We start from the raw sequence: 24,873 nt of genomic DNA, 5'->3' as shown, positions 1-24,873 counted from the left end.
TTTCCCTTTTGTTGGTTCCCTCACCACCTGCCGCAGCCCCAGTCTAGCAGCTATGTCATTTAGGACTTGGCCAGCTCGGTCAGTAGTGGTGCTACCGAGCCACTCTTGGTGATGGGCATTGAAGTCCCCGACCCAGAGTACATTCTGCGCCCTTGCCACCCTCAGTGCTTCCTCCCAGTGATATTCAACATGGAGGAGCACTGATTCATCAGCTGAGGGAGGGCGGTACGTGGTAATCAGGAGGTTTCCTTGCCCATGTTTGACCTGACGCCATGAGACTTCATGGGGTCTGGAGTCGATGTTGAAGACTCCCAGGGCAGCTCCCTCCCGACTGTGTACCACTGTGCCGCCACCTCTACAGGGTCTGTCCTGCCGGTGGGACAGGACATACCCAGGGATGGTGATGGTGGTGGTGGTTACATTATCTGTAAGATATGATTCCGTGAGGATGACTATGTCAGGCTGTTGCTTGACTAGTCTGTGAGACAGCTCTCCCAATTTTGGCACTAGCCCCCAGATGTTAGTAAGAAGGACTTTGCAGGGTTGACAGGGCTGAGTTTGACGTTGTTGTTTCCAGTGTCTAGGTCAATGCTGGTTGGTCCATCCGGTTTCATTCCTTTTAGATTTTCTAGCAGTTGGATACAACTGAGTGGCCATTTAAGAGTCAACCATATTGCTGTGGGTGTGGAGTCACATGTAGGCCAGACCAGGTAAGGACGGCAGGTTTCTTACCCTGAAGGACATTAGTGAACCAGGTGGGATTTTATGACAATCGACAATGGTTTCATGGTCACCATTAGACTTTTAATTCCAGATTTCTATTGAATCCAAATTTCACCATCTGCCGTGGTGAGATTCAAACCCAGAGCATTACCCTGGGTGTCTGGATTACCGGTCTAGTGACAATACCATTATACCACCACCTCCTTCAATTACAAAGTTGACACATAAGCAGACCGTCTAAACCTTGGGGATTCACCCAATCTTTGCCCTTTGCCTGAAGCACTGGCTCATTGGCAGAGATCTCCCTGGGAGTTGGGCCTCTCGCAACGTGCCATGTTAGTTAGATTTATTCCTGTACCCTTCAGCTCAAGATCTTTGATCCAGTAACTGGCTGGGAGTGTGAGCTAACAGTGCAGTTACCCAATGCATCTGGGACCTCAGTGAACGATGGGACCAACAGTCTCTCTCCTTAACCACTTAGAATTAAGGATTGAGTAGGAAACTGATGGACTATGAAAAAGGAAATCAGGTGAATGAGAGTCAACTTAGGAACAAAAAGAGAAATAAAGAGAGGGAAAATAAAATGGAATTGAGAGAGAGAAAAAGAGACAGAAAGGAAAAGTAAGAAAAAAATAAAGTTTGATTTTTTTTCAACCTCTGAGAATAATTTTCTAGCTGCAGGAATGAGAGGAATTAGCATTGGGTTGAGAATGATCACATTTTTAAAAGAGCCTTTATGTATTAATTATCAGTCCTAAGTTTCTGCAGTGAGTTTAATGTGCAATTAATGAGCAAATCCAGCAATTTCTCACAGGCAATGAGGAGTTTGAGGGTGAGATGCTGTTTGTGTGACACATACAGCACAGCAACATAAAACAAGCAGAAAATTGTACAACTCACACTGTCCCTTATCACCCCCTGAAACTACACTGATAACAGTGAGCGTTGTTAACACATTGTTACTGTCTCAGTAATAACCAGCCCAACTACCTGTTTATTATATATTCATTTCAGAAACACATGACCAAATGTGAGGCCAGTGGTTCCTGGAAATTGACCAGAGTGACTCTGAGGACTTTCCCCTCTTACAAGGTGCCATGGGGGACTCTGATCATTTTGGTGTCTATCACATTTATAAGGCAAATCACACTAGCGTAAAGTCACCTGCTACCTACCGCTGGAATTGTAACAAAAACTGGATGCTTCTGGAGCCTCCACGTGGAGTGACACCCAGAACATCCCAGAACTCAAACCCAGAAGAGTCACCCGTGATGTGGCCGCCATGTTGCCAAGGCCTACAATGGGGCTTTGGCCTAATCAGATATGTCTTTTCACAAACGTCAGTCAATCGATGTTCAGGTTTTGTGAAGACTGCCTTGCCTTGCTTTCAAACAATCTGTTCCTCAAGAGGACATTCATTGATATTGCACAAGATGGTAGAATCAAGGGGATTATCACTCACACCATCCAATCCCATGCCAGCTCCTAGCAGAACAGGGCGCTGGACACTGTGTATTAGACACACTGGGATTATAGCTCGGGGGGTTTGGGTTCAAATGTAGCCAAAGTCAATGGGATGAGAATGCCATTTGTTTCCTGATTATAGAGGTCATGGTACAGACCCTAAAGGGCCTTAGCAGGAAGTGATTGACAGCCCTAATCGGGAGAGGTAAGTGCCACTCCAGTCTGAACACCAGTTGCTGGGGCCGGGATTTTCCGGCACTATCGTGGTGGGACCGGCGCAGGAGATTCGGCTGCCCGGCCGGACGATCCTGGATGGGGCCAGAAAATCCCACTGCTTGATTGGCACCACATCCACAAACATTCACTCACCACCAACGCACAGTAGCAGCAGTGTGTACCACCTACAAGATTACACTGCAGGAACTCACCAAGGCTCCTTAGACAGCACCTTCCAAACCCACAATCGCTACCATCTAGAAGCACGAGGGCAGCAGATAGTTGGGAACATCACCACCTGGAAGTTCCCCTCCAAGCCACTCACCATCCTGACTTGGAAATATATCGGCCATTCCTTCACTGTCGCTGGGTCAAAATCCTGGAACTCCCTTCCTAACAGCACTGTGGGTGTACCTACACCACATGGACTACAGTGGTTCAAGAAAGCAGCTCACCACCACCTTCTCAAGGGGCAATTAGGGATGGGGAATAAATGCTGGCATAGCCAGCGAAGCCCACATCCCATGAATGAATAAAAAAGGGTCTTGGAGTCCAATTGTACTCTGCGTGCTGAAATGGGAATAGTTGACTCTGGCATCCTGGCCAATATCTATCCCTCACCGACATCACTAAAAACAGATTATCTGGTCATTATCACGTTGCTGTTTGTGGGATCCTGCTGTGCGCAAATGGGCTGCCATGTTTCCTACATCACAACAGTGACTTCGATAGTACTTCATTGGCTGTAAAGCGCTTTAGGGCATCCTGAGGTTGTGAAAGGCGCTATATAAATGCAAGTTCCTTCTTCCTTCACCTGACAACTATGACCATCGGCTGATAACTTCTCGCCTTTCCTCCCGTCACAGAAACAGATGTAGCTGCCAGGAGAATTCACACAGCCATGTGTACACATGTTCGCAGCACATTCATCAATATCTATTTGGAGAAGATCAAACTTTAGAAACACTTATTTTTCTCTCAACTCATCCTTAACTTAAAAAGAATACTCCAGACTGAAGGGAAGGTAAAGTCGAAATAAAACACAGTAGTCATCAATGGCATCTACAATTTCTCACCATGGTTTCTCCTGTATGAATATTCTCACTGTGCAACAGGAGAACCTGCTGTTCACAGTGTAACAATTGTGGCACAGGATGGCTAGTGAGTTCAAATCCCGCCAATGCAACTTGTATTTATATTTCACGGGATGTGGGCATCCCTGAAGAAGAGTCATACAGACTCAAAACATTAACTCTGTCTTTCTCTCTCCACAGATACTATCTAATTCCCCTTTTGAAAGTTCCTATTGAATCTGCTTCCACCGCCCTTTCAGGCAGCGCCTTCCAGATCACAACAACTCGCTGTGTAAAAAAATTCTCTTCATCTCCCCCTCTGGCTCTTCTGCCAATTATTGTCAGTCTGTGTCCCTCCAGTTACCCACCCTCCCGTCGATGGAAACTTTCCTCCTTATTAACTCTATCAAAACCCTCCTGACTGCACACGTCTATCGAGTCTCCTCTTAACCTTCTCTGCTCTGAGGAGAACAATCCCAGCTTCTCCTGTCTCTCCATGTAACTGAAGGCCCTCATATCTCTGCTGCCTAGGGATACACAGCCTTGCCCATGCTACTCGCACTCGGGAACAGGGGGAAGGTGAGCCACACTTCGGTATGTCCATGGCGAGATGAAGATTAGAACAAGAGGGGGTGAACAGCACAGAGGCTGGCTGCAAAATTCGGGTGGATGGAAAATCCAGAACCAGTTCCAACTAAGGTGTCCAGTTTTGCCAATCCAACCAGTATTTTCCCCACTGGTTTTAAGGGCAGTTTCCTGCCATATGTTGGGCAAGGCCTGAGCATTGCAGCAAACAAAGCCCCATCTTCAATGTTCCTTAACACCAAGCTTCTGTCTCACAGAAACACAACATACTAATACTGGTCAGGGGAGTATGTGCATCACGCCACCATCTAGCTGCTGAATGAGCCCCAGTTTAAATTTAGCTACCTATAAGTTGCTGCAGTTTTCAGAAACCTGTGTTCAGCTCTCACCCTCGCAGTCTTTCGTGTTGGGATTGAAGAGGTATCCTTTGCCGCATTTACACTCGTAAGCGCCCAGCAGATTGTTGCAAGTGGCTTTCCCACAGATATCAGGTTTCATTGTACACTCGTTCCAATCTGGAAAGTTAAAGAGAATAAGGCACAAGTCAGAGATTAGGGAAAGGGTTCACATGTCTATAACCCCTTTCACAGCATCTGGACATCCCAAAGCGCTTTACAGCCAATGAAATGTTTTTTAAAATGCTGTTGTGATGTAGGAAGCATGGCAGCTTATTTTCACACAGCAAGACCCCACGAACAGCAAATTGGAGACCAGGCTCTCCTGGGGACCACAAACTCAGGAAGATCAGTCCCAGTACCTTGAGACCCTAAATTTGCACATGCTCTAACTGAGGCACACGGGGACCACTCTGGTTGCCCTTTTCTATAATCTTACAGAAGGAGGCCATTTGGCCCATCATGCCTGTGCTGGCTCTTTGACAAAGCGATCCAATTCGTCCCACTCCCCCAGCTCTTTCCCCATAGCCCTGCATATCTTATACCCTTCACTAATTATCCAATTCCCTTTGGAAAGTTTTACTGAGTCTTCTCCCACCGCCCTTTCAGGCAGCGCATTCCAGATCACCACAAATCGCTGTGGAAGACATTCTCTTCATCTTCCCCTCTGGTTCTTTTCCCCATTCTCTTCAATCTGTGTCCCTCTGGTTACTGACCCTCCTGCCACTGGAAACAGTTACTCAACCAAAACTCTTCATTACTTCTCCCCCTAACCTTCTCTGCTCCAAGGAAAACAACTCCAACCTCTCCAACTAAAATCCCTCATCCCTGGCATTCATTATAAAAACAACATGCATTCATATAGCACCACTAATGCAGTAACACATCCCAAGGCATTTCATAGGAACATTTATCAAACAAACATTCACACTGAGCCACATAACGAGATATTAGGGCAAATGGCCAAAAGCTCACTCAAGGAGGTAGTTTCAATGCGCATCTTAAACAAGGAAAATGAGAAATAGGTACACACACACAGACACGGCTCACACACACATGGCTCACACACACACACACATACAAATGGCTGACACACACATGGCTCACACACACACATATACAAACACACATAGCTGACACACATACATACATGGCTGACACACACACGGCTCTCACACACACACACACACGGCTGACACACACACATGTACACACACACTGAAATATATGCACACATGTACACACGCTGACATGTACACACACATACATACACACACAAGTTGACACATACACACACTTACACACACACGTATACACACACATACACGGACACACACACACACATGGCTGACACAGACACACGCACACGCACGCTGACACACACAGATGCACACACACAGATGCACATGTACACACAAACCATCTTGCTAACATAGAAACATAGAAAAATTTGCAGCACAGAAGGTGACCATTCGGCCAGTCGTATCTGTACCAGCCTAATCCCACTTTCCAGTTCTTGGCCCATTGCCCTGTAAGTGCATATCCAATGTCTTTTTTAAATGCGATGAGGTTTTCTGCCTCTATGTTTCTTACCAATGCAGTTCCGTTTATCTGAATGCATGTAGAAGCCATCATCACAGAAGCAACGATAGCTCCCAGGTACATTGTTGCAGGAATGGTTACATGCTTTCTCCTCCAGTATTCCACTTCTACATTCGTCTATATCTAAACAACAAATTTAAAAATTGTTAATTTGTACCTTTCACAATACCCAAACTTGCAACAAATTAGGGTTAAAAACAGAAAGATTTTTACTTTTCTGTAAAAATAAACCCAGTAAATAGTTTGTTACTAAGCTCTGATCAAACTAGGAAAATATAGTTAAACATTCAAATCATTCCCTGATCACTGGAGCTATTAATTATTAACTGGTATAAATTTACAATCATGTATTTTGAGAAACAGGAACCACAGCGGAAGCTGCATACCGAACCAATAATAAAGATTTTGGTGGGTGACCAGTAAAGGTGAAAGCCTTGCATTTCTATAGCACCTTTCCTAATCTTGGGTAGGCCCAGAAGACTCCACAGACAGTGAAGTAATTTAGAAGTGCAGTCACTGTTGTAATGCAGGAAACATAGCAGCCAATTGGCACACAGCAAGGTCCCACACAAAGCAACGTGATAATGATCAGGTAATCTGTTTTTTATGATGCTAATTGAGGATTAAAGATTGGCCCATGGACATTGGATATAACTTCCCTGCTCGTCTTCAAAATAATCATTGTCCACCAGGGAGGGTCTCAGTTTAACGTTTCATCCAAAAGGTCTCATCTCTGACAGTGCAGCACTCCCTCAGTACTGACCCTCTGACAGTGCAGCACTCCCTCAGTACTGACCCTCTGACAGTGCAGCACTCCCTCAGTACTGACCCTCCGACAGTGCAGCACTCCCTCAGTACTGACCCTCCGACAGTGCAGCACTCCCTCAGTACTGACCCTCCGACAGTGCAGCACTCCCTCAGTACTGACCCTCTGACAGTGCAGCACTCCCTCAGTACTGACCCTCTGACAGTGTAGCACTCCCTCAGTACTGACCCTCTGACAGTGCAGCACTCCCTCAGTACTGACCCTCCGACAGTGCAGCACTCCCTCAGTACTGACCCTCTAACAGTGCAGCACTCCCTCAGTACTGACCCTCTAACAGTGCAGCGCTCCCTCAGTACTGACCCTCCGACAGCGCAGCACTCTCTCAGTACTGACCCTACGACAGTGCAGCACTCCCTCAGTACTGTCCCTCTGACAGTGCAGCACTCCCTCAGTGCTGACCCTCTGACAGTGCAGCACTCCCTCAGTACTGACTCTCTGACAGTACAGTGCTCCCTCAGTACTACCCCTCTGATAATGCTGCACTCCATCAGTTCTGACCCTCTGACTGTGCAGCACTCTCTCAGTACTGACCCTCTGACAGTGCAGCACTCCATCAGTCCTGACCCTCTGACTGTGCTGCACTCCATCAGTCCTGACCCTCTGACAGTGCAGCACTCCCTCAGTACTGACCCTCTGACAGTGCAGCACTCCCTCAGTACTGACCCTCTGACAGTGCAGCACTCCATCAGTGCTGACCCTCTGACAGTGCAGCACTCCCTCAGTGCTGACCCTCTGACAGTGCAGCACTCCCTCAGTGCTGACCCTCTGACAGTGCAGCACTTCCTCAGTACTGACCATCTGACAGTGCAGAGCTCCGTCAGTACTGACCCTCTGACAGTGCAGCACTCCCTCAGTACTGACCCTCTGACAGTGCAGCACAGTCTCAGTACTGACCCTCTGACAGTGCAGCACTCCCTCAGTACTGACCCTCTGACAGTGCAGCACTCCCTCAGTACTGGCCCTCTGACAGTGCAGCACTCCCTCAGTACTGACCCTCTGACAGTGCAGCACTCCCTCAGTACTGAACCTCTGACAGTGCAGCACTCCCTCAGTACTGACCCTCTGACAGTGCAGCACTCCCTCAGTACTGACCCTCTGACAGTGCAGCACTCCCTCAGTACTGACCCTCTGACAGTGCAGCACTCCCTCAGTACTGACCCTCTGACAGTGCAGCACTCCCTCAGTCTCGGCTTACATTTTTTTGCTCAGGCCTCTGGAGTTGGATTTAAACCCACAATCTTCTGATTCGGAGGTAAGAGTCCTACCCACTGAGTTTACAGCTGACACTATAATTGAATATAAGTTGATGGGTAATTGAATATCCTCTTCACACATGTCCCAGTGATAACCTGGCAGTGAAGATGGTTCGAATAGGAGGACAATAAACAGCAGAGTTTAATCTTTGCTCCCAGGATGGATGAGGCTGGTGTTTGCTGCTTAGGATCGGGGTGACGTCTCCTATAAGACATCGTTCCACGGAGATTCTGGCTGACAATCAGGAAGGCGGATATTTGAAGGATAGATCAATGGTCCTTTCACCGCAAGCCTATGTCCAGTTTCTTATCTCAACATGTGGCAGTCTGCCATGAGATTTACCGTAAGAGAAAAGAACCAGAGGCGACATGTGGAGAAATGATTCACACCGCGAGTTGTTGTGATCTGGAAGGTGCTGCCTGACAGGGCGGTGGGAGCAGACTCAATGAAGACCTTCAAAGGGGAATTGGAGGAATAGTTGGAGGGGAAAATTTTGCAGGACTACAGGGAAAGAACAGTGGGGAGTGGGACCAATTGGATCACTCTTTCCAAGAGGTGGCCCAGGCACGTTGGACTGAATGGCCTCCTTCTGTCCTATCCCACTATCTGAGTCCGAGTGAAGACCAGCACATCCATTGCAGGAGGCGGAGTGTTTCCGAGACAGCTGAAGAATATTAATCTGGAACTGTCCTGGTCATGAAGAGATGCGACAAGAGGCCGCTTTATAAGAAATGGAGGCGTCTCTACATGTATAGAGATGCTGCTTAGGGCAGACAGCGGAGCGGTTACAAATGAGGCAAGCGAAGAAAGGAATATAAAAACTCTAGTGGAAGAGGACATTGAGGGGTGCAACCCGTCCAGTGTTTATATACAAATGTACAAAGTATAAGATGGTGCGTCAGAGGCATGAATTCAATCAAGGGGATTTGACATTACAGCATTGATAGAATCAGAGAGGAATAAGATGTCCCCAGTTACTACACACTCAGGAGAGGCAAAGGCAGCAAAAAGAAGGAGGGATATAACCTTATTAAAGCAAGACTATTCTCCTAATCTGGCTGCTAATGTCCAAATGAGATTCTGGGTCTGGCTAATGAAACCGGACAAGTAGTGGCCTGAAGATAAGAGAACACGTGGGAAATAATGACCAGAATCCAAATAGGGTCACATTGAAAATAGAAACAGAAAGAGAAGCACCACCTAAAAGGTCAGGAATGGAACATAACTCATTTCAAGGGGATGAAAGGGACCAAAGACAGATTAAATGGGTGGGTCACATGGAGAGATGTAAAGGGAAACTGGAGAAGCATTTGGAAAAGAAAGCAGATGAATATGGGGAACAGGACAGGGAGATGTGATCCCAGTAAGTGTGTGTAGTTGAAGAGGTAGCACTGACACTATGGCTGATGGGCCGAATGGCCTCTTCCTGTGCTGAAATTTCTGTGATTCTGTACCGCCTTCTAAAACCTGTTAAAAGTAGTGCCTTGACTTTGCAAATGAACGTGTTAATGACCTGTAATTCACTTTTGGATCTCAATAGGAATCATTTCTACAGCCTGACCATTAGAACATTACTGACACAAATAAAGTGGCTTTTAATATTCTCAGTCTTTCAGTGCCGATGAATTCCGTTTTGGGGATGTTATGACACAGCAGTTGGTAAAGGCTGAGTTGTTTAAACCCCAGAAAGAAACTTGAACAACTGTCATAACTTATATTTTCAATTGGTATGTTTGAAATGCAGCTCTGACTTCAGTAATAAGACCACCGAGCCTCAAGAGGTTTTTTATATAAAACTAAATTAAACATTTATTAATTTACAACAAATTAAACACATACACATCTACAAATTACTACCATAATAACTTTTAAACAAATCCCCAAATTAATCACTCCCAGGTAAATCTTCACCAAGGCAACAGTAACCCATAGACTTTAAACAGTCACCAGGCAAAGCACATATGACCTTACGAATTCAAAATGAGGTTCCTTGCAATTTGGTTCCTTTGCAGACACAGCTGGAGGTGTACAGGCTGGTTAGATGTTAAAAGCCTCTGCCTTATGCACAATCTCCCATCCCTCTTTATACCTAGCTTCCCCTTTGAAAATAAATTTTCCATGGTGTCTCTAGGCTTTTAAGTTCACATCATCTAACAATAACATTTTCATCCCACTAATTTTATTAGTAATATAAACATATTTGCTTGGCTTCTCCCAGCTCGGTGCAGGATTTTACTCCCACTCTTGAATACTTTATTCAGAAAATGCAAATATACACTTTGCCTTTTAACTTCCTTACTGTTTACCCACTTAACATCTGAAACTAGCGCACATCAAAGCACCCAGACTAGCAGGATTTAATCCAATTAAGAGGCACACAGTCAAACTCATAAACACAGAACCCCCACTACAATTCCATTTTACAAATAATTCCCAATGACATTATAGACATTAATATCTCTTTGTGACAGGGGTCTGTTTGAGACATACCATACTGACATCTGTCTCCATGCCATCCTTCCTTGCAGACACAGCTGAAAGCGGCCTCTTTGTCCACACACTTGACTGAGCCTTCAGGGCTACACAGCGAAGGGGAGCACTGGTCCGGGATTCCTGCATGAAACAGGAGGCCATAAACCAGGTTGTATTTCCAAGTAAACGTTCAAAGGCACACAAATAAATATTAAATAGATTGAGAGAAGATGGATTGGTCTAGCCAGTTCCTTTCACTGATGATTTTAAAATTTTCATCTTTGTGTTCAATGGCCTCGCCCCTCCCTATCTCTGCAACCTCCTCCAGCCGAGATCTCTGCGCTCCCCCAATTTTGGCCTTTTGACCATCCCTGATTCTAATCGTTATTGGTGGCCAGGCCTCAGCTGGTATGGCTCTAAGCTCTGGAATGCCCACCCTCAGCCACTCCATTGACACTCCAGGATACTACATCTTTGACCAAGCTTTTGGTCACCTGTCCTGATATCCTCTCAGTGTCAAATTATGTTTGGCAATCACTCTTGTGCACTGGCTTGGGATATTTTACTGCATTTAAAAGACACTAAATAAATGAAGGTTGTTGTTGTTGGTGTTGACTACCCTCAGTTTACCCCATCATGGACTCTACCCAACCCCAATCTCCTGAGGAGAAAATCTGAAGAATATCTCCCAATGTGGACTGGACAAATCTCCCAGAGTACCGAGGCCGGGTTTTCCTGGCCTTTCCTGTCCGGACAGGAACAGGCCCGCCATGTCACAAGGCCAGAAATTCCAGCTCTGTTTCCGTCATCAGCAGCTGCCTAGAGGGAGGAGGAGAACGCGGGGTCTCGCAGCTGCTCCGTGTGTATTTACCGGCCAGTTAAACAACTTAAGGGTTTGCTATGAGCCTGGCTTTCAGAAGGTTTGGAACTTTGGTGGAGGCGACCACCCCTAGGAGCCCTCAGCTTTCACATAGACTAGGGCAGGTTGGAGTGAGTCAGGAGAGAAGAAAACTCGATGAAACTTTGTGGCATGGTATAAGATGGTGAGCTAACGACGTTATTTAGAACAGCACACATGAGGGAAGGGCAGAAGGCAGGAAGCGGCATATTGGTGCTGGTCCATGTGGAATAAGTACATAGGAAGAGATAATATCAATGACAATATCAATCAAGAATGAGGGGGGATCTCATAGAAACCTATAAAATTCTAACAGGACTAGACAGGGTAGATGCAGGAAGGATGTTCCCGATGGTGGGGGAAGTCCAGAACCAGGGGTCACAGTCTGAGGATATGGGGTAGACCATTTAGGACTGAGATGAGGAGAAATTTCTTCACCCAGAGAGTGGTGAGCCTGTGGAATTCACTACCACAGAAAGTAGTTGAGGCCAAAATATTGTATGTTTTCAAGAAGGAGTTAGATGTAGCTCTTGGGGTGAAAGGGATCAAAGGGTATGGGGAGAAAGCGGGAGCAGGCTATTGAGTTGGATGATCAGCCATGATCATAATGAATGGTGGAGCAGGCTCGAAGGGCCGAATGGCCTACTCCTGCTCCTAGTTTCTATGTTTTTATGTCCTACACACAAGGGTTGCCTTAAAAATTCAATATCAAAGATGTACAGCAATGTTCTCTAGGATGTTGGCTTTGGGAAAGACCTGCGGGGTGGGGGATGGGGTTTACCAAGCAGACTGTTAACGATTGGCTGACAACATGGTTGAAAGCAGCAATTCTACTGTCTTAGATTTTGGGATACTTACAGAACCCTTTTACAGGTGTCCTTTCATCTGCCCCCTCCAGAGGTGACCCACCTCCACTGCCACATCCTAGCAGCCCTATTGGATGGCAGACCTGTCCCTGACCTAATTCAGGACCTGACCCAGGGAAAACCGCTGTCAGTGCCAGCTCCGCGATCTAGAATCGAATTTGCTTCCTGTTTGCCATCCCCCCTGGGAAAATCCAGCTCCCGGTTTTATCTTAGACTTGATCTCTCTCTGGATTTAGTTCCTCCATCATCGGGCAATGATAAAGAGAAGCTAATACAATCAAATCAAAATAACCCGAAAGCTTGATTGTTATTATTTCACAGGACAAGTAAACATCTTTCAACATCTCAACTCATTCAGGTGACATTTGCTTGAAGAACAGAATTGGGACTGAGGAGCAGTACATCCATATTCAGTGTGGACCCGCTCTTATAGTGTCGATAAACACAGCAGCAAATTTGCACACAGCAAAAACACCAAACAAGGTGACTGACAGTTAATACGCTCTCCTGGTGTTGTTTGCTGTGGATTAAATATTGTCCAGGGCACTGCAGGACATCAAAGAGTCTCAAAGGATTAACAGTTGAACTTCTTTATGTGGTGGAGCTACAGGTTTTATAAGGTAACAGGATGATTGTGAAGTATTCGGATATAACCTGTCTTTAATGCTTGTGTAAGGAAATAAATGACACCCATGAGTGAGTCAAGTGTAATTGTGTGGACAAATGCAATAAATCCAGGTAGAGGGATCCATTAACTAGGACAGAAGGATAATGGTTAATAAAGCTTATTCTTTAAAAGGATTCATGAACAGTTAAGTCAGGGAGTCTCGTTTGATGGAGGTAGCTTTGGAGTAAACAAGTACAACTGTTCACACAAATAGCCTGTTTTCAAAAGATTCAAGAATAGAAACAGCATGAATCACAGAATCACGGAATTTTAACAGCACAGAAGGAGGCCATTCGGCCCCTCATGCCTGCACCAGCTCTCCAAATGAGCATTATGACCTAGTGCCATTGCCCTGCCTTTTCCCCGTGCCCCTGCACGTTGTTTCTATTCAGATAATCATCTGGTGTCCTCTTGAATGCCTCAATCGAACTTGCCTCCACCACATTTCCAGGCATGTGCATTCCAAACCCGAACCACTGGTTGTGTGAGGTCTTATCTGAGACATGAATCTCTGATGTAAAATATAGAGTAGACAAAGGAGCATGGCTTTCAACAGTTACTTGGAGGCCGTGAAGGGTAAAGACAGAAAAAAAACCCACGGGGTTAGATCAATCAGCAATACTCAGTATCAATAAAATCTGTTCTGTATACCCCACCAACATGCGTCTTGTACTCACTCAAAACATGCTGCTGTAAAGCCGGCTGAATCTTACAAACACCAGAAAGGACTCCCCTGCTAATATTCGATAGAGTGATAGCAGTCTTTACATCCACCTGAGAGGGTGGACGGGGTCTCGATTTAATGTCTCACTCATGGGACAGCATTTCTGACAGTGCAGCACTCCCTCAGTGCTGACTCTCTGACAGTGCAGCACTCCCTCAGTCCTGACCCTCTGACAGTGCAGCACTCCCTCAGTACTGACCCTCCGACAGTGCAGCACTCCCTCAGTACTGACCCTCTGACAGTGCAGCACTCCCTCAGTACTGACCCTCTGACAGTGCAGCACTCCCTCAGTACTGACCCTCTTACAGTGCAGCACTCCCTCAGTACTGACCCTCTGACAGTGCAGCGGTCCCTCAATACTGACCCTCCGACAGTGCAGCGCTCCCTCAGTACTGACCCTCTGACAGTGCAGCACTCCCTCAGTGCTGACTCTCTGACAGTGCAGCACTCCCTCAGTACTGACAGTCCAACAGTGCAGCGCTCCCTCAGTACTGACCCTCTGACAGTGCAGCACTCCCTCAGTACTGACATTCCAACAGTGCAGCACTCCCTCAGTACTGACCCTCCGACAGTGCAGCACTCCCTCAGTACTGACCCTCCGACAGTGCAGCACTCCCTCAGTACTGACCCTCTGACAGTGCAGCGCTCCCTCAGTACTGACCCTCTGACAATGCAGCACTCCCTCAGTACTGACCCTCTGACAGTGCAGTCCCTCCATACTGACAGTCCGACAGTGCAGCACTCCCTCAGTACTGACCCTCGACAGTGCGGCACTCCCTCAGTACCTGGATTTTCATGCTCAAGTCTCTGGAGTGGGTCATAAAAACAGGGACAGGAGTGCTCCCCAATGAGACATGGGTGCCATTTACAAGGCTTATATAACTTGAACAATGTATCTGAAGATAATAGAGAGAGAGTTAATTTCCACATGTGGCCAAGTACAATAACCCTGTGGCTATAGGCCTGGACTAACATCCCAAAGCTTAGGAGCTCAAAATCTACTAAAGTGGGAAATTGTGGCATAAGGAATGGAAAGAGTATTACTGAAAAAAAGAGATATTTTTTGTTGAAACTTTTCATCTTGCACTCATCAGGACAATACACAAAAAAAACCAATGTCAGGGGAAACAACATATTTATACTGTATGAGAAGTGAGTGCTGATTGCTTGGTAGTTAACTGTCAGTCACTATCAACAGTGCATTCTCCATGGCAATGCCTCTACCAATCAGAGTCCACTTGCCAACCAATCAGCACTCTCTGCTCATACAGTATAAATATGTTATTTCCCCTGACATTGGTATTTTCTCGCGAATTGTCCTGGTGAGTGCAAGATGAAAAGCTTCAACAAAAAAATGTCTCTTTTTTCAGTGATACTCAGGTCCTGTACTGCCAAACGACTACATGAATGGAAAGGGCTTCTAGATTATCAAAAATACTCATTCACTCACAGCCTTCGGGGTAGGGATTTGCCAGCGCTACCTAGTCCGAGGCTCCAGTGACTCCTGTCCGACACTATGTGGCTGAGTCTTAAGCCAGGGTATGTTTAAAAGAAAAATGCTCACCATACTCACTCCATTTGCCAATAATTCCGCAGCTGTAAATATGAAGATGAGACACATTCTGTTCTTACTTTAAGCCCCAGTTATATATTTATGCCCCGTCAGTAAGGGCATTCCTCTGACTTTAACCTACCAATCACACAGTTCCGCAAGTCTGCAGGAGAGCGTCTGGAAGAGCGATGCTGCTTTGCAACGTGTGGCTGGTGGAGGCTGAGGCAGTCTGCAGGGGAGACAAGGAGAGAGTGTGAGGCTTCACAGTAACAAGGCTCCAGTAAGAAAGATTGTGTGATCTGGTTAGTGAGTAGATTCACACAAGCTGAACTTTGCAACACACCCACTACTGCAAATCCGGGACAATCTGACAAATTTACATTCCCACTGCAAAGTCTCTCCACAATGAGATACATATTAGGAACATTGGGGGTTGGGGGTGTTGGTGTTTGGGGGCGGGGGGAGAGAGAAGTAGATCGAGGTGAGGGGAAAAGGGGAAAGTGAGTGGGGAGTGATTCCCTGTAAATCTGTGTCCTATTGCAGGAGACTCTAGGTGATCTGGTTTGTAATCTATGTTCCTGCAGGTGGGTCCTGCCACTAAAGCAGGGCACCCAGGGCATGGGTAAAATATGATGAGGCAGCAAACTGTAAATTTCTGACAGGTCATGTGAGACAGTCTGGTGCCCTCCCTGTGGGGAGCAGAGAATCAGTGTTCTGGGAATGTCAGACCAGCAAACCTTCCAATCACCCACGCACTTCAATCGGCAAAGCTGTGAAACACACGGAAACCGTAAGAGACAGTGACCACTGTGTTCAACTGTGGGCGCCGTACCTCAGGAAGGAGACACTGACCTCGGAAGGGGTACAGCGCAAATTGACCAGAACAGCCCCGGGGCTCAAAGGGTTAAATTATCAGGACAATTTGCACAGACTAGGCTTGTACTGTCTTGAGTAAAGAAGATTAAGGAGTTAAGAGGCATCTAATTGAGATGTTTCAGGTGATCAAAAGAGTTGAGGAGGTTGATAGAAATTATTTCCTCTGGTGGGGGGGAGTCCAGAACAAGGGGGCAGAATCTTAAAATTCGATCCAGGCCGTTCAGGGGTGATGTCAGGAAGCACTTCTTCACACAAAGGGGAGTGGAAATCTGGAACTCTCTCCCCCACAAACAGCTGTTGAGGGTGTGGGTCAATTAAAAATTTCAAGAGATTGATAGATTTTTGTTGGGTAAAGGGATTAAGATTACAGAACCAAGGTGGGTGAATGCAGTTAAGATACAGGTCAGCAATGATATAACTGAATGGTGGAACAGGCTCGAGGGGCTGAATGGCCTCCTCCTGTTCCTGCGGCCTGATCTAGATGTCTCTGCTTATTCTGCAATAACCATGTCTAAAGCAAATGGTAAAATGCACAGCCTGAGAAGTCGAACTTACCAAGGTACCTGGGGTAAAAGTAATTCTGTGGAAAGAAAGAAAGACAGGTTTCAGGGATAACATTCCTCGGAGCGGAATCAACACCAGCCTGAGCCTCTATTTCCCAGTCCCCAGCACAGAGACAGAGGTCTGGTGTGTCACTCACTGACCACACCTTTTTACTATCTACCAATATGTGGCGGGCTCTTATTCTGTGAGGACAATTAAAACAATAATGGCCATCACAAAGTTAAACCCAGTGACAGGCCGGACTGTCAGAACCTCAGAGAGAACAACGGAGAGTTTGCTCTGTAAGCCTGACAGGAAACTACTTGACAATCGACCCCCAATTGCCGCTGGTGTGTGAGGCGGGAGTGGAGGGGGAGAGAAGCTCGCCCCAGGGGAGTGATCAGTCAGGATACATCCCAGACACTGGGGAGGCTGCAGAAATATAACATTAGGTGTTCACTCCAGGGAGGGTGTTCAAAACACCTCCTCCCTCCCCGCAGTAACACCCAACAGACGTCCTTTCAAAACAAATGGAACATGTCAAAATCTTTAGGACCTGGATTTAGTTGGGCTGCCCCATCCTCAATCCCTCCAACCTTTCCCAACATCAGCACATCGCAAAACGCCTAACAGTTAACAAAGTCTTTTCATGTTTCAGCACTTCCGCAATGTAGGAAATATGGCAGCCAATCCGCACACAGCAAGCTCCCAAAAAACAACACCGAGACAAAAGGACAAAAAACCTGCTTTGTTGATGTTGGTTGAGGGATAAAGATCGAGCCCACCACATCTGGGAAAATGATCCTGACTTCCGTCAAAATAGCATCATGAGATCTTTTGCATTCACCAAAGGGGGAAGATTGGGGCATCGGTTTAACTATCCATCCGAGGCCACTCACATGTAGCATTCCCTCAGTACTGACCCTCCGACAGTGCAGCACTCCCTCAGTACTGACCCTCTTACAGTGCAGCACTCCCTCAGTACTGACCCTCTGACAGTGCGGCACTCCCTCAGTACTGACCCTCTGACAGTGCAGCGCTCCCTCAGTACTGACCCTCTGACAGTGCAGCACTCCCTCAGTACTGACCCTCTGACAGTGCAGCACTCCCTCCGTACTGACCCTCTGACAGTGCAGCACTCCCTCCGTACTGACCCTCCGACAGTGCAGCACTCCCTCAGTACTGACCCTCCGACAGTGCAGCACTCCCTCAGTACTGACCCTCTGACAGTGCTGCACTCCATCAGTACTGCACTGAAGTGTCAACCTGGATTTTGTGCTCAAGTCTCTGGAGTGGGTCTTGAACCCACAATGTTTTTCCTCCGTTGAATGCGGTACCCACTGTGTGGTCCCACTGCATTGTCAAGAAGGTGAAGTACTTACTGTTTCCGCATTGTTCTCAAATACTTCCCTAGCTTCCTCCTTGTTGCAAAATTCTTCAATGCATTCCCGCTCTAAACTGCCTTGTTTATGTTCCTCGAAGATGACGTTTGCGCGTCTTTGTCTGATGAGGAACTGGGAGGCTCGGTGGTGTTTCAGGACTGTGTGAACACAAAAAAATCAACGTCTAATTGCTGATCACTCACTCCATGCCCAAGTCTACTTTAAAAGTTCATCCACCAAAGGTTCTCAGGGTCAATTATACCAATGTACAAGGAGTGTGCGTGTGTGTGTGAGCCAAATGTAGAGAGCGGGTCCTGCCAGATCATCTCTTCATTGTCCATCCTCTTCAATTCTACCTTCTAACGGTGACTACACTTCCACTAGCTGCCATGCACTTTGCTACAACTGTACAGGGTCTTGGTGAGGCCACATCTGGAATACTGTGTGCAGCTTTGGTCTCCATATTTAAGAAAGGATGTAATTGCATTGGAGGTGGTACAGTGAAGATTCACTAGATTGGTCCCTGGGTTGAGGGGGGCTGTCCTATGATGAGAGGCTGAGTAAATCGGGTCAATATTCTCTGGAGTTTAGAAGAATGAGAGCTGATCTCATTGAAACCTACAAGATTCAGAAGCTGGGTGGATTTGTACATGTTGAGTTTGCCTGTCTCTGTGCCCAGGTCAGAAACGGGAGGTATACTGCAGTCAACGCATGAACTGGAAACTCGATATGATTCGCCTATACAGCCCAGGAGGACAAAACCCTTTGGGATTGTGGAGTACGTAAGAAGTTCAGTAATATGTCCTGAAAGTGCTCTCTTGATAATCGGGGAGGTGGTGGCATTGTGGTATTGTCGTTGGGCTAGTGACCTGGAGACCCAGGGTAACGCTCTGGGGACCTGTGTCCAAATCCCACCATAGCAGATGGTGGAATTTGAATTCAATAATATCTGAATAATCTGACCATAATGGCTTAGCAAGCCACTCAGTTCTATGAAACCACTAAATATAAGTCAATAAGGAATGAAACCCAACAGGCCACCCAGATTCGACCTAGGCACCGGAAACAGCAAACTGAGCCCTGTTGGCCCTGCAAAGTCCTCCTTACTAACATCTGGGGGCAAGTGCCAAAATTGGGAGAGCTGTCTCATAGACTAGTCAAGCAACAGCCTGACATAGTCATCCTCACAGAATCATATCTTACAGATAATGTCCCAGACTCCACCATCACCATCCCTGGGTATGTCCTGTCCCACCGGCAGGACAGACCCAGTAGAGATGGCAGCACAGTGGTATACAGTCAGGAGGGAGTTGCCCTGGGAGTCCTCAACATTGACTCCAGACCCCATGAAGTCTCATAGCATCAGGTCAAACATGGGCAAGGAAACCTCCTGCTGATGAATCAGTGCCTCCTCCATGTTGAACACCACTTGGAGGAAGCACTGAGGGTGGTAAGGGTGCAGAAATACTCTGGGTGGGTGACTTCAATGTCCATCACCAAGAGTGGCTTCTGACCGAGCTGGCTGAGTCCTAAATGACATAGATGCTCGACTGGGTCTGCGGCAGGTGGTGAGGGAACCAATAGGAGGGAAAAACAAACTTAACCTCACCAACCTGCCTGCCGCAGATGCATCTGTCCATGACAGCATTGATAGGAGTGACCACCGCACAATCATTGTGGAAACGGAGTCCCGCCTTCACATTGAGGATACCCTCCATCGTGTTGTGTGGCACTACCACCGTGCTAAATGGGATAGATTTTGAACAGATCTAGCAACTCAAGACTGGGCATCCATGAGGCGCTGTGGGCCATCAGCAGCAGCAGAATTGTACTTGAACACAATCTGTAACCTCATGGTCCAGCATATCCCCCACTCTACCATTACCACCAAGCCAGGGGATCAACCCTGGTTCAATGAAGAGTGCAGGAGGCCATGCCAAGAGCAGCATCAGGCATACCTAACAATGAGGTGTCAACCTGGTGAAGCTATAATACAGGACTACTTGCGTGCCAAACAGCATAAGCAGCAAGTGATAGACAGAGCAAAGCGATCCCACAACCAACGGATCAGATCTAAACTCTGCAGTCCTGCCACATCCAGTCATGAATGGTGGTGGACAATTAAACAACTCACTGGAGGAGGAGACTCCACAAATATTCACATCCTCAATGATGGGGAAGCCCAGCACATCAGTGCAAAAGATAAGGCTGAAGCATTTGCTACAATCTTCAGCCAGAAATGCCCAGTGGATGATCCATCTTGGCCCCCTCCGGATGTCCCCAGCATCACAGATGCCAGTCTTCAGCCAATTCGGTTCACTCCACGTGATATCAAGAAACAGCTGAAGGCACTGGATACTGCAAAGGCTATGGGCCCTGACAACATTCCAGCAATAGTACTGAAGACTTGTGCTCCAGAACTTGCCGCACCCCTAGCCAAGCTGTTCCAGTACAGCTACAACACTGGCATCTACCCGGCTATGTGGAAAATTGCCCAGGTGTGTCCTGTACACAAAAAGCAGGACAAATCCGACCTGGCCAATTACCGCCCCATCAGTCTACTCTCAATCATCAGTAAAGTGATGGAAGGGGTCATCAACAGTGCTATCAAGTGGCACCTGCTTAGCAATAACCTGCTCACTGATGCCCAGTTTGGGTTCCGCCAGGGCCACTCAGCTCCTGACCTCATTACAGCCTTGGTTCAAACATACACAAAAGAGCTGAACTCCCGAGGTGAGGTGAGAGTGACTGTCCTTGACATCAAGGCAGCATTTTACCGAGTGTGGCATCAAGGAGCCCGAGCAAAACTGGAGTCAATGGGAATCAGGGGGAAAACTCTCCACTGGTTGGAGTTATACCTAGCACAAAGGAGGATGGTTGTGGTTGTTGGAGGTCAGTCATCTCAGCTCCAGGACATCACTGCAGGAGTTCCTCAGGATAGTGTCCTCGGCCCAACCATCTTCAGCTGCTTCATCAATGACCCTCCTTCCATCATAAGGTCAGAAGTGGGGATGTTCGCTGATGATTGCACAATGTTCAGCACCATTCGCGACTCCTCAGATACTGAAGCAGTCCATGTCCAAATGCAGCAAGATCTGGACAATATCCAGGCTTGGGCTGACAAGTGGCAAGTAACATTCACACCACACAAGTGCCAGGCAATGACCATCTCCAACAAGAGAAAATCTAACCATCACCCCTTGACATTCAATGGCGTTACCATCCCCACAGCAATGTGGTTGACTCTTAAATTGCCCTCTGAACCAGGGCAATTAGAGATGGGCAATAAATGCTGGCCTAGCCAACAATGCCCACATCCCAGAACGAATCAATTTTAAAGAACCATCACTGAATCCCCCACTATCAACATCCTGGGGGTCATTGATCAGAAACTGAACTGGACTAGCCATATAAATACTGTGGCTACAAGAGCAGGTCAGAGGCCAGGAATCCTGCGGAGAATAACTCACCTCCTGACTCCTCAAAGCCTGTCCACCATCTACAAGGCACAAGTCAGGAGTGTGATGGAATACTCCCCACTTGCCTGGATGAGTGCAGCTCCCACAACACTCAAGAAGCTCAATACCATCCAGGACAAAGCAGTCCACTTGTTTGGCACCCCATCCACAAACATTCACTCCCTCCACCACTGATGCACAGTAGCATCTACAAGATGCACTGCAGGAATTCACCAAGGCTCCTTAGACAGCACCTTCCAAACCCACGACCACTACCATCTGGAAGGACAAGGGCAGTAGATGCAGGGGAACACCACCACCTGGAAGCTCCCCTCCAAGTCACTCACCATCCTGGCTTGGAAATATATCGCTGTTCCTTCACTGTCGCTGGGTCAAAATCCTGGAACTCCCTCCCTAACAGCACTGTGGGTGTACCTACACCACATGGACTGCAGCGGTTCAAGAAGGCAGCTCACCATCACCTTCTCAAGGGGCAATTAGGGATGGGCAATAAATGCTGGCCCAACCAGCGAAGCCCACATCCCATCAATGAATAAAAAAACAATTTCCTGTTTTTATTTCCGATTTCAGCATCTGGGGTATTTTGCTTTTGTGATAATGCAAGAAGCTCATTAGTTATCTAATGATCGAGAACGAAGGGATGTTTCTTTAACCTGACAATGGCTCCTGGAGGTCATTTTCTAATCAAGTAACACATTCCCAGTGTGAACTCGACTCTGTATCTCAAATTCCAGCATTGTATGTAAAACTGCCTTCAGCCTCCTGTAATAAGCGGGAGTGGGGAGGGCAGGGGTGATGGGGCAGTGGTGATGGGAGGGGAACTGGGTCGAGAGGGGAGAATGAGGGGAGAGGGGGGAACGGGAGAGGGGGGAACGGGAGAGGGGGGACAAGCGAGGGGGACAGGGAAATGGAGGGATGGGGAGGGGGAGACGGAGGAATGTGAGGACAGGGAGACGAAGGAAGGTGTGAAGGTAGGCGGAGAGAGGGGGGTGGACAGAGAAGGGGGGGGGAATGGGCAGGGGGGGGAGAGAGGGGGATGGAGAGGGGGTATGGGGGGAAGGGGGTGACAGGGAGGGAGAGACGGGGAAGGGAGTAGTGGGGAACGAGGAGGGGGATGGGGAGATGAGGAGAGGGGGGAAAGGATGGGGAGACAGGGATGGGGGAGAAGGGGGATTGGGGGAGATGGGGAAGGGGGAGAGGGGGCAGAGGAGGGGATGGGCAGGGGGACAGGGAAGAGGGGAGGGAGCAGAAGTGGGGAGGAGGGCATGGTGAAGGGGAGGAGAGATTGAAGGGTGGAAAGGGGTGAAGGTGTGGTGTAGGAGTTTGAGGGGGAGGAGTGAGTTGAAGGGGAGAGGGCAAAGGGAAGGTGGTGGGAGGTGGATGGATTTGGGGGAGATGAGGGGGTTGAGGGGAGGTGCATGGAGAAGTGTTGAGGCAAGAGGAGTGGAGAGGGATGGGGAAGGAGGGGGAAAGGGGAATGGAGGGGGAGTTGGAATTTAGGGGGAAGGGGAATGGAGTGGAAGGGGGAGCGGAGGGGAAGAGGGAATGGAGGGGGAGGGGAACGAGGGGGGTGGAGGGGAACGAATGGGAGGGGGAGATGAAGGATGAGGGGGAGGGGGGGTGAAGGGGGGAATGGATGGGGAGGTGGAAAGGAGGGGGAGGGGGGTGAGTGAATGGAGGGGAAGATGGGTAGTAGGGGGGAATGAAGGGGCAGGGAGGACGAAGGGGGAATGGAGGGGAGGGGGATGGGGTTGGAAGGGGGGAGGGTGGGGGGACGGTGGAGTGGGAGTGGAGCGGGGAAAGGAGGGGGAGAGGGGGAATGGAGAAGGAGGAAGAGGGGGTCAGTCACAAACAGACAGACCTCAGCTCAATTCTCAGGGCCGCTACAATACCAAGTCACATCTATTAATAACTCAGCCAAAAAGACTAACTGCCTTTAACACACGGACACTGACACCGTTTACAGGACCTCCTGTGGCAATGCTCTTTGTGAATCAGGGGCCATGATCTTACATCCCAAGCAACGCACAATATTATCAGAGACACTGATTTACAACGGTTCAATAAGTCAATTTGAGCATTATCGGACTGTAAGTGAATGTATTCTGGGCTTAAATTAATAATTGAAATGATAAGTGTGGTGGAAGCAGCTTTAATAACAATGAGCTCCCATAGGAAACTGGTGAAGAGCTGGAAAAGGGAGATGTGCAGAGTTTGGGAGAGAGAACAGCAGAGTGGGAGGGAATGGATCGCTCTTTCAATGGGGCAGCACAGGCAAAATCAGCTGAATGATTACTATTTTTTAATCCATTTATGAGATGTGGGCATCGCTGGTTAGGCCAGCATTTATTGCCCATCCCTAATTGCCCTTGAGTAGGTGGTGGTGAGCTGACTTCTTGAACCGCTGCAGTCCATGTGGTGTAGGTACACCCACAGTGACCCAGCGACAGTGAAGGAACGGTGATATATTTCCAAGTCAGGATGGTGAGTGGCTTGGAGGGGAACTTCCAGGTGGTGATGTTCCCATGTATCTGCTGCCCTTGTCCTTCTAGATGGTAGTGATCGTGGGTTTGTAAGTTGCTGTCGAAGGAGCCTTGGTGAATTCCTGCAGTGCATCTTGTAGATGGTACACACACTGCTGCTACTGTGCGTCGGTGCTGGAGGGAGTGAATGTTTGTGGATGTGGTGCCAATCAAGCAGGGCTGCTTTGTCCTGGATGGTGTCCAGTTTCTTGAGTGTTGTAGGAGCTGCACTCATCCAGGCAAGTGGGGAGTATTCCATCACACTCCTGACTTGTGCCTTGTAGATGGTGGACAGGCTTTGGGGAGTCAGCAGGTGAGTTACTTGCTGCAGGATTCCTAGCCTCTGACCTGCTCTTGTAGCCACAGTGTTTATATGGTTAGTCAGTTCAATGATCATTCTAGTCAATGGTAACCCCCAGGATGTTGACAGTGGGGGATTCAGTGATGGTAATGGGTCTAATTTTCTAATTTGATTTATCTTACAGCTGTATTTTGCAGTCCTGAGTATACAGTAAGTTTGGTGGAGAAGGTGTTGTAGATTCAGGATTGTACATGAATAGATGGTTGGTGAGCTTGCAATGCACTGCTGGGGCTGGGGTTGTGGTCCAGGGGTTAGGGAGCAGTAGTCATGAGGGGGGTTGGCAAGTGCAAGTTCCTGAGAGTACAAGACATGAAGCTGTGGAATGAGTGAGAGGCAAGTCATGGGGACAAAGACTGGTCACTGGAGCACCGGGTGTGATGGAGACAGCGAGTT

The 24,873-nt window shown here is 47.8% G+C and overlaps 1 protein-coding gene across 1 annotated transcript in view; it reads right to left on the bottom strand.

Moving 5' to 3' along the window:
* Positions 1 to 24,873, bottom strand: part of pros1 (protein S) — a 48,075-nt gene that overhangs the window by 21,556 nt on the left and 1,646 nt on the right. Inside the window, exons 2-8 of the mRNA XM_078546073.1 lie at positions 18,119 to 18,276; positions 16,749 to 16,773; positions 15,460 to 15,546; positions 10,629 to 10,751; positions 6,050 to 6,181; positions 4,451 to 4,576; positions 3,218 to 3,339 (exon numbers count right to left, since the gene is read on the bottom strand). Coding sequence (XP_078402199.1) covers positions 3,218 to 3,339; positions 4,451 to 4,576; positions 6,050 to 6,181; positions 10,629 to 10,751; positions 15,460 to 15,546; positions 16,749 to 16,773; positions 18,119 to 18,276 — 773 coding nt within the window. The remainder of the gene's footprint in view (positions 1 to 3,217; positions 3,340 to 4,450; positions 4,577 to 6,049; positions 6,182 to 10,628; positions 10,752 to 15,459; positions 15,547 to 16,748; positions 16,774 to 18,118; positions 18,277 to 24,873) is intronic.

Source organism: Cetorhinus maximus, chromosome 7, assembly GCF_964194155.1.
Source record: "Cetorhinus maximus chromosome 7, sCetMax3.hap1.1, whole genome shotgun sequence".
Classification (NCBI taxonomy): Eukaryota; Metazoa; Chordata; class Chondrichthyes; order Lamniformes; family Cetorhinidae; genus Cetorhinus; species Cetorhinus maximus.
The sequence above is the reverse complement of the archived record's forward strand: the minus strand, read 5'-3'. Positions and strand labels throughout refer to the sequence as shown.